This window comes from Maniola jurtina, chromosome 16, assembly GCF_905333055.1.
Source record: "Maniola jurtina chromosome 16, ilManJurt1.1, whole genome shotgun sequence".
NCBI classification, from domain to species: Eukaryota; Metazoa; Arthropoda; class Insecta; order Lepidoptera; family Nymphalidae; genus Maniola; species Maniola jurtina.
The window spans coordinates 9,142,337-9,153,075 of NC_060044.1; the positions used below are offsets into that span (position 1 = coordinate 9,142,337).

Below are 10,739 nucleotides of genomic sequence, written 5' to 3' on the forward strand. Positions count from 1 at the left end.
TTAACAAACAAAGGTATTATCTGTGCAGTGTAGTGGATTCGCTGTAAATGAAAACATTGTAGGTATTCTCCAGGCAAAACCTACGGATCAGTACTAATATTAATACACTCACACATAAATACTATGAAAGCGATTTGAACAAGCTCTACCTTTTACAAACTGTATTGTTGCAAATGATAGTAGGTATGAAACATATTCCGAAAACAATTAAACAGCATACGATCATGGATGTATAAATACTCCATACGATGTGATTGATAACTGACCAAAGTAATCGTGTAAAATGAATGCCAATGCGAACATCAAGTAGGACACCTAGAGGACACACAAACAATTGCCTTGCATTTGCATTGCTTTTATAACAATTTTAATAAAAGCTGCTTGCTCGTCGAGAATTCCAATGTATCTTCACGGGAAGCGTTTCAATTTACAGTTTATTTAATAATCTCAGATTAACTTCTTATATCTACAACACAAAAATGAGCTCATAAAAGTCAATAAATTCCCTTTGAGTCTCTGCCAGACAACTTCGACGATAAACTTCGAGCGTTATTCAGTTAAAGATATCTTCTTGCAACGTTCAAAGGAGGGTTGTAATAGAATGTACCTACTCAGTGTTGATTTTCTTAACGAGTCAATTAAGCCGTATTTTTACCGTACCTTTATATCAATCTGATTTAAACACAATTTGAATCAGAACATCCCTTCAGTTTTAATTCAATAAAATAATTTTGTACAGTAGCTAGCATGAAAATATTGTACATCGTCCTTTGGAAAGAGATAGCGGTTTCGTAGAGCGTTGTCTCTGTCATTGAGACCGACAAAACGTCACATAGGTATGAGTGACTAAGACAACTCTCTACAAAGCCGAAATCCCTTTCTAAAGGTCGATGTACAATATTTTCTGCCAGCTACTGTAACTGATCAGATAACAAAGCAAATGATTCGAGTCCTAATAAGACTGCCCTGCCATAATATGCCATCAGAGTGTTCCAATGTCCACCTCCAATACTGCCATAAACGCTCAATGATACTATAATCATCTGTTGTCATCCAAATCACATGTGTCTGCCTTTCAACTCAATCGGACAATCGGAGTTACCTAAATATCAGTTTACAATTTCAACATAGGAACAAGTGAAACTAATAAAATTTGTCAATTTTTTTATTTTATCGTAAATATCTAAAAAAGTTACTCATACCAATAAACAATAACAATAACAATTCCTTAAAATCTGGCTATAAAAATATCTAACAATCCCTGTTCTGTTTCTCTACAAATATCTTTCCTGATGTAGAGAATGTAAATAACTGTTGACCACGATTGTAAAGTAGACGAATATACCTAAAAAATATTTAATTTGATCAAGTTATTTATTTAACACACACAATTTAAGCACAGAGTTCACAATCAAATCAGAATAACAAGAAATAAATTAATCTCAGATACTTATTTGCGTACAGTTTGAATTATGACCAGAAAACATTCGGTTCAGTAACTGAAGTACTTAAAGATGCATTTGGTTTGGAAAGTTTTCAGATGGAATTTTATGAGTTTTTTATTACTATCATCCACCCACCCGACCGAGGGACGATGTCGATTCATACCTAAAATTTAAGATGGACTATTTCGCAGGTAGATTTCATGTGAAAAATCATGTGAAAAGCCTTTTCATGTAACACTAGTAGCTACCTTATTTAAAGTGGTTGTGAAAAATCATGAAGCAGAATATTCTAAAGTTTGAAAATTATTATATTTAGTCCAGCTTTATATTTTAAAATTCGTGCGCGCATGGTCATTTACCCAGGGGATGCTAAAGAATATGCGTACGATCTATCGATGGCTCGAGTCTTGGTTAGTGAATTTCATGCGCCGCTCGATCGAGCGACCGATAATCTATTGATGTACCTCACAGTTTCTATCGACCAGTCAAAGCTAATACTACATCAACGAATCCATGCCGATCGACATAAATATGGTAACAATTATGGTAACTTAAAAAGTATCTTACTAACTTTGATACAATATTCCAGCGAAAGCACTGAACACAGCAGTGAAGTAACGCTTTCTGATGAAGCAAACTACCACCTTAGCCATGAAGAGTATACAGTACAGCGTCAGTATTGATAAGTGAGATACGTACCACAACGAACAGATGAATATGTTGACTTTAGTCTGTGGATTAAACAAATTATTATCAGGTATTGTAGTTTAATCTATACTTCCATATGATATATATCCATATAATATTATGAATTCAAAAGGGTCCCTATCTGTTACTTGTCACGGTTCAACCGATGGACCCAATTTAGTGAAATAATATGTTGTCCCTTAGGATACTTCTGGCGACGGACGGAAGAAAAATATTGCTGATTTATTTACCTTCATGACGGTTAGGTACTACCCAGGTTTGAGATGAGCGGGGATTTTCCGGATGCGATGAAGCGAAAATCTAGAGGCGCCCCAAGGCATCTCATCAAATACCTACTTCATCCATCCATCCATTTCATCAGTTTTCATACATCTACTGCGGAACATAAACTATCTTTCGAGAGCCCATTATTACACACGGTCTTCATCCACCCACATCCTGTTATCTTCTTCAAGTTTTTAGTCCAGTGGGCGTTCTTGAAGATAAAATCCGTAATGAGCAAATCCGTAGGAGAACCAAAGCGACTGACATAACCTAATGGATTAGTATGCTGAAACACTTGACCCTAATAGGCTGGCGGTAGACCATATCTGTCACAGTACCGGGTGGCAGAGCATGCCGGCCCGCGCTGCCACTATCTGCAATTCTCCTTCCGTACCTACAACTTCAACTTTTTTTTAAAGAATATTAGCCATGCTAATCATGACTTATACTCACCTTTCCCCTACAATTAAGCGTAAAGCTTGTGCCAGAGTGGGTACGATAATAGTGCAACGGCCCACCCGTTGAACCGCCGACCTTTCGGAATTCAGTCCACTCCTCAACCGCTGAGCTATAGAGGCTTTTAAACATATGTAGATTCTAATGTTTCAACTTACCTGTCGAGCCTGCCACAGTAAAAGTACTGATATTATAAGAGTGTAAAAAGAAAGGCAGAAGGCTACAAGGCTGAAGATCAAATTGACGGCCATCAACGGATGTTTATTGATCTGTTCATCCGATACGGACGTTTGTACCAAGCATGCGATGCTGATCAGCAGAATCACAGCTGATATAACCTAAAATAAAATAATTTTCAAAATTTCAAATTCTCGATAAGCGAAAGTGACTGAATATCCTACCAAGTTCCATTATTCTATATTACTCTGGTAATAACAAAACAAAACTTAGTAAATCGTGAAAAATTATACATATTAAATCAAGGCGTTTCTTACCCATAGTAAAATAACCCTAAAGCAATTCTTGAAATTCCCATGGAAACTCCTTAATTTAAACCACTCCATGCTAAAAGTAGCCTAAAGTACGCGATCGGTCCAGATGGCAATCGGGGTATGAAGCAGGGGGACGCCCCGCACGTCACAAAGTGCTATCCTGCACCGGGTTAGCGTGGGAGTGCGGGTGTACGAGGCGTCCACACCACAGTTGCCATCCCAAACTGTCGCGTACTATAGATATGTCCATCCCCGAGATGTTAGCATCCCCTTCGTCTAAACCGGTTAAACAGTTTTTTTTTAAAGATTATTAGCCATGCTAATCATGACTAATATTTTCCTTTCCCCTCCAACTAAGCGCAAAGCTGTGTTAGGAGTAGGTACGACAATAGTGCAACGGGTGGGGTTTGAACCGCCGACCTTCCGGAATTCAGTCCACTCCTCAACCGTTGAGCTATTGAATTTGATCCATGCAAAGCTAACAGACGGACACACTTTTATACCTACTTCTAATCTATCTACTAAGTAGGTACTGGTACGTACTACTATTGTTAATCTTCTACTATTGTTTTGTATTATTTATAATATAATTAATTTACCACAGAAGCAATGCTGACGAAAATCACTCCATCTTTGAGATTGTGTCCATACACAGACTCTACTTCGCAACATCTGAATATTGAAACACACCGCCAGCACTTCATACACATTAAATAATATAATAATATTTATATAAATTACTTATTTAAAAATCTGTCCAATCTGAAATGAAAGTAAATAATAATTTGAGCTTTTTGAGACTAAATTGTCACTGTCAATCCGGTATTGTCTTGATACCAGTCAGTACCCATAGAATCATTGTATAATTACAAACCATGATAATACCACAGTATTTTACGCATTAGCGTAAAATATAAGTACCTACCTGTTGTAACTCCTGTACCTCACGCGGTATTTTAACTTTATGTGTCCAATATCATGTCAAAAGTACGATTTTAGTCCTTATTTTAAAGGTGAACCGTACTTTTGATGTGACATCATAGGGCGTCTTCGAAGATGCAAACTCGCCGCGTTGAGGCAGCGTGGCTGCAGCGCTGCGGCCGCGCTGCTTTGTAAATCCATTTGAATCAAAACGCGCGACTGTAGCGCTACACCCGTGCTAAGGCGCCCAGAGTTAAAATGACGCGTGAGAAGTCATTTTGTATAAGACTGTACTGATACAGGCGGCTACATTAATGATTCCTTGATGATGTGGTTCCTTAGTTGTAAGCAGATTAACACTTCCGTGGTGAGTACCTATGTACCTACTGGTTAAAAGTATCTACCTACATTAGCTACCTAAAGAAGATCGGCAATCACCCGTGTATTATCAGTGTCGCACTTAGACTTCGCGTACATTAGTAGAAATATTTTTAAAAGATAGATCTAAGATCTATTAAAAGAAAAGGTAATTACAGCATAATTTTTTTTAATTGGGTTTTAATAGAAAACGAATTTTAAAAAACACATTTTAGGTTAGGTGTTAGGTACGTTCTATGTCAACTATTATTGAGCGGGCGGGTTCAATCTGGAATTATGTGTTTATTAATAGTTTAAATAAGTACTTATGAGCGGTAATACCTTTGTATTAAAATGTCAGCCTCCTATTTGGGTGTTCCGAAGTTCAAATACCAGGTACAAAACTCGATTTAAACTGAACCCCGGGCCTCTTGACTTTTCAGATTTCTGTGCTTTTAAGCAATTAAATATCACTTGCTTTACGGTGAGGAATACTTGGCAAGAGTGGTGGCCCGTTCAGAGAAGCAATAATGATAATAGTATATAGATATATAATGCGCACTATAGCGGTCAGGCGCCCAGGCGGATCGTCTGTAGCGGGTGGTGCCCTGAAGACTTGTCACATTTTTACGATGTACCATGTAAAACTGTGCTTTTCTTGTGAGCTAGTGCGTACAATATGATCAGTTGCTTATAAAAATAAAAAAGGCCAGCCGTGCACGCGGATATCCGCTAATACGTATGTGGTAGTTACCTATAGGTATAAAGTTGATAATTATGTATTAAATGAAACATTCTTTGTAATCACAAAGCATTTATTTTACAACTAAGTATTATTATTATTTTGATCACCTTAAAGATATTTTGGAAATTAGATATCGAGAGCTAACGCTTATTGTGCTTCTAACCTGACCTAGATTAAGAATGAATGAATGAATGAATATTCTTGATGAAATATTCTTTATTGTACCAACAAAAAAGAAAATCATAGAAAAAACAACAAAAACAAGAGATATATCTCTTGTTGTGTTTTTTTTTTCTCCTGGGTGGCCATATCGCTAAGAAGCGATCTCTTCCAGGCAACCCATGGTTGGAGGAAAGAAAAATTAAATACAGTAACACAGGAAAGGGTGTACACTAATTAGTTACAAAAAAAGCATATAAATATTTGAAGGAACAAATGCAAACAAAAATAATAGGAACAATATTTTAAACATCCAACAGTGGCCGCCCACAGTATTTTCCACCCACACAACACATACGATACATATGATAACTACATATGCGAGAGCCTCTGGGTATATAAAAGCTGCAATCACTGAGTACCCGTCGACGAACAATATCAGGAATATGGAATCGCTCAGGATTCCTGCAACCAGAGAACAGGTAGTGTCTTCTTGTGTCAGCTGCTCGTCTTATGTTTGGCAATGTAATATACTATTGCTCTGGTATTGTTTGGGTTTCTTCTTGTTCTACTGGATTCTCTACTTCTAGCTCAGGTATAATAACTTGATTTGCAAGCAAGTTTGGCTGTGCACTTTGTGTGCCAGTGTTGCGTCGCAACATCCTCTGTGCTCGAAGCCAGCATGGCCCACATGCTTCATCAGTAGGAGTAAGCTAAAACAATAATTAAAGCATGAATAACTAATATTGTAGATATTCTTGTACAACTTATTTGGAATATAAAGCCCTGCTGACCTAATTTCAACCATGGTGGCAATCCATTTGCACAAGAGATAATAAAGTGAACAAGTGTATACGTTAGTCACAAATACAGGTGCAATTTCTATGCTCACCCAATTATATAGTTTAGCCCAATGGGACTGCAATATAGACATAATTAGATAGTGATCAGGTGCAGGACAGAAGGCTTTGCATGCATGCTCTCTGAGTCACAGGGCTGAAACTCAGCCAACTTCCTAACTCCAGGCTATTACTGGTTGATAGAACCTTGACAGAAAAATAATAGCTAACTAGTTTTAGCCTGAACTGGAAACTCAGGACCTCATCATTCACAGTCAAAGATGCTAACTACTACATCAGTATGGCAATTTAAAATGTAACACACAACAGCAAAAACTAATTGTAATGCTTGTTATATCAAATCAAAGCATATTTACTTGACAGTGGCGTATCCATTGTGAAATGATATCAGCAAGTTGTCTTTCTTCAACTGTACTGTCTGGTCTCAGTACTACACGACTTCTGCTTCTCAATATGGAACGTCCACAACCAACACAAACACTTTTATGACCAACTTGTCTTTCATATTCAAGTACTTGCTCACTTGCATGATTTGCTAGGTCCCAACAAGCCTGGCATACGAAATCCGTGTCTGTTATCTGTAAGAAACACAAATAATAAATACACATAATGAAAGTATAATTTAGTATTTATCACATAACCTACCCTGAGATGAAACTATTATTCAAAATAGAGTCTTTTTTGTTGTTTTAGCCATTCTTTACACTAACGATAGACCCAGACAATGGGGTTTTTGACAAGAACCTAAATATTTTTATGATTATGTTTTACTAACCTCTGTTGGATAAGTCCATAGCCTTATAATATTAACGATGTCTTCTTATAATATTCACGAACGCGTTCGCGTCAACTGCAGTTCACAGTTGATACACCGTACATTTGATCGAGACATGTTTCACTTCACTATAATTACGAGTACTATAATATGCGCAGGAGTTAAAAGCTATTTTTAAGAGCTCAACTCAATGCCGAATGCTGGTGATTACAAAAAAGTTGAAACCTAAACGTACAATTGTTAGTATTGAAAAATACCCAGTGCCCGGCGGCGCTTAGCAGTGACACTGACATTTGACATTTCTGACAGTGACATTTGATTTTGGTCGCTTAGGTATTTTCATTGCCAGATTTAGCTCTAAAAAACATCCCAATATATTGTAATATTTTAATCAACTGTATAGACATTTAGTTTCAATCTATCAGTAACATTTTGGAATACATTAATATCCTATTTAGTTATATTTATTAAAATAAAAGTGCTTTTGTGATATTTTATATAATAAAAGTGAGTTTATTACCACCTAGGCGACACCAATATTCTACTAACTAGAAATCTGCTATTGAATATGGCAATACTACTGTAACGTCGCTATTAAGCGTTTAGTTATTGCTACGTGTACTTTCCATGAAACAAAATATTTATTTAACATATTTTGCCTTATCCCAATTAAATTAAAAAAAACTATAGTTATGAAAATTATCTACTTTAATCGTTCTATAAATTGTGTATAATATCGTTCATGTCCGCTTTTAAAATTGACCGACACTGAGCATGCCGTTCTTCTTTATAGCTACCTATTATTAATTTCTTTAGTCATTGTTGGTTGGTACCTACCTGACATTAAATTGCATCATCAGCATTCACTTTTATCCTTATTCCTATTTGAATCCAGGAATCGTATTCGTGAAACACGACAATCATAAAATTATAAATAATTTGCATAGGGACTGCTTTTGCATATTAAAATATTCATGCAAACGGAATGGTTGTAATTTTTTGTATTAAACAAATCGTTTTATTACGATCAAAATAAATGAACATACGAATTTCGGCACATTTCATTCAGTGAGGCTGTCATCATTTTCTCTGAAGTAGGTACCTACTTGGTAGAGAAGTATAATTTGCCATATACTTTGAAAGAAAATTAAAAAAAAAACGGCCAAGTGCGAGTCAGACTCGCGTACTGAGGGTTCCGTACTCGGGTATTTTTTCCAACATTTCGCACGCTAAATCAAAAACTATTATGCATAAAAATAAATAAAAATCTGTTTTAGAATGTACAAGGTAAAGCCCTTTCATATGATACCCCACTTGGTATAGTTATCTTAATTTGAAAATTTAAATATGTTTTAATTTTTTCTTAAATGCTGTGACCACAAATTCGCGGTTTTCAGATTTATTCATTATTTCATGATTCTAGGTCAACGGAAAGTACCCTATAGGTTTCTGGACAGACAGACAGACAACAAAGTGATTCTATAAGGGTTCCGTTTTTCCTTTTGAGGTACGGAACCCTAAAAATATTCTTTTTTTAGGGTTCCGTGCACTAAGAGTGCCAACGGGACCCTATAACACAGCCACCGCTGTCTGTCCGTCCGTCAGTCTGTTAGCGAGCTTTATCTTTTGCTCCGTAATAGGTAGAGAGTAGAAATTGTCACAGAATGTCTACTTCTATTGCCACTATAAGGCCCAAATAGAACGCGTATACTGTGAGCGCATCATACTTATTGTTGTTCTCGAATACGAGCACAATAAAGAACGCACTGTTCCATTTCCCTGCCTAAGATAAGAAACTCGAGTAGGTTTGAAAAGAAAATAATCCTCACACTAGACATCAAACTTTCCACTTAAAGTTCCTTCTGAATTTGTATAGGAACGAACAACAGACCCACGGGGGCCCATAACTCTTCATTCAAGTCACGTTTGTCATTTCGAGTCGGAACTGTAAGCAGAATTTTCACAGTCTATAAATTTTCCGAAGGAATAGAAATGTCCTCGTGGTCCTCCCGTGATACCCCGGATTTTATCGCATGCATTTCAAAGCTCGGGTCTCGGAGAAGTAACGTAGGTATTTACCAATGTACCTACATGAAGTAAATATTTAAACATAAGTAAATGTAAGTATTATTTTTTAGTAATTTATAAACTTTTTCGAATATAAAGGTTTGATATCCAGATCTCTTACAATTATGTCCAAAAGATTATATTATTTTAAAAAATTACAATAGATTCACAAAATTAAAAATGTAAGTATCTAATTAGACATACATTGAATAACTATGTATCTATGCCAAGCCACTAACGTATGTTTCTTCATAGGTTGCATGTCAACACGTACTAAAACAAAGGTATTTTAAATATTTTCAAATAAATTATTAAAATCGCATTATAACATATACCTATAGGAAGGTACCTATAGCTAGGTAATAATTTCTCATTAAATTTTCGACCACCGGTAGAACAATAGGTACATTTGGTAGGTAGGTACTCGTACGTTGATACATTGCAGCAATGAACACGGTGTTCTGGGAATCAACACAGCAATCAAGCAAACAAGAGTTATTGCTCTATTACAGCTGATGTTGTACCCACTGTGCTTGTGATGATAGAGTCAGTTAATCTAACAAAGCTTTGTGATGTAAACTTGTTCAGTGAACAGGTATAGGAGTAATTGTAGATTAGGTAGACGCAAAGTGAACAATATTAGGTCCTTCGATAGACGTTATTGGCTTAGGGTGTAGGTTAGTTTATTTTACTATAGCAATATGCTATAGGTAGGTAGTACGCACAACAGACGGAAACGTTTAAGTGCGGAAACCAGCCCAGAGAGAAGAATACTATAGGTATCTAATAGGGTCAGGAGTGAAGACGAATACCTAATTGTCAAGCGAGCGACAGTAGGAATGATGATCGTGATCAGTCTGCCAAGACTATATCTAACGCCTGAGAAAAATCTACCTGGTAGGTATGCCATCTCAATTACAGAATTCGAAAATATCTTTATGACAATATTTTTTATCTACTAAAATCCCTTCCTTGAGGTCCTTTCCTTCAAAACTATTAAGGACTAGCGACCCGCCCCGGCTTCGCACGGGTGGACGAAGGATAAAATATAGCCTATACGGATTCGGAAGAATCCCTCTAAGTAATGGTAAAAGAAATTTTGAAATCGGTCCAGTAGTTTTTTAAACCTATTCAATACAAACATACAAAAATACAAAAATACAAAGGTTTCCTCTTTATAATATTAGTATAGATAAATGGATCGGAGTGATGGTCATCGCCATCCTGGTGTCTATGAGTGGGATCGACTCGCTTTCGAACCCAGTTACCATACCATAGTTCGATACCAGTTACAATATTCATCTTCAGCCACAGTTGGACCTAGGCCTCTTTTAAGTAATGCAAACGCGCTCACTTCGGGTACCATCAGTATTAGGTATTTATAAAATAGTTCTTCATTGTCAACAAAAATATAGTGTGAAATGAAAAAATAAGTTATATGTACTTAAAAGAAAGTTATTCCCGGTATTCAGTTACGGGACCGAGTTAAAA

The 10,739-nt window shown here is 36.4% G+C and overlaps 2 protein-coding genes across 4 annotated transcripts; both read right to left on the reverse strand.

The window, feature by feature from the left end:
• Positions 1–726: 726 nt before the first annotated feature.
• Positions 727–4,132, reverse strand: LOC123873314. Of its 2 annotated transcripts, XM_045918118.1 has the most exons (5): positions 3,964–4,111; positions 3,032–3,211; positions 2,017–2,176; positions 1,313–1,345; positions 727–920 (listed from the first exon to the last, which is right to left on the reverse strand). In XM_045918118.1, exons 1-5 carry the CDS (start codon positions 4,072–4,074, stop codon positions 847–849), a joined length of 558 nt encoding a protein of 185 aa, XP_045774074.1. In that variant the 5' UTR covers positions 4,075–4,111; the 3' UTR covers positions 727–846. The 2 variants fall into 2 exon arrangements, with proteins under 2 accessions (XP_045774074.1, XP_045774073.1); XM_045918117.1 differs by lacking the exons at positions 727–920; positions 1,313–1,345 and adding an exon at positions 1,369–1,608 and having other exon boundaries at positions 3,964–4,132.
• Positions 4,133–5,680: 1,548 nt separating this feature from the next.
• On the reverse strand, positions 5,681–7,964 carry LOC123873315. 2 transcript variants are annotated; one of them, XR_006797659.1, is made up of 3 exons: positions 7,182–7,964; positions 6,763–6,984; positions 5,681–6,259 (listed from the first exon to the last, which is right to left on the reverse strand). XR_006797659.1 is itself a non-coding variant. In XM_045918120.1 (2 exons), exons 1-2 carry the CDS (start codon positions 7,012–7,014, stop codon positions 6,080–6,082), a joined length of 432 nt encoding a protein of 143 aa, XP_045774076.1. In that variant the 5' UTR covers positions 7,015–7,169; the 3' UTR covers positions 5,681–6,079. The 2 variants fall into 2 exon arrangements, 1 of the variants encoding a protein (XP_045774076.1); XM_045918120.1 differs by lacking the exon at positions 7,182–7,964 and having other exon boundaries at positions 6,763–7,169.
• Positions 7,965–10,739: the final 2,775 nt, after the last annotated feature.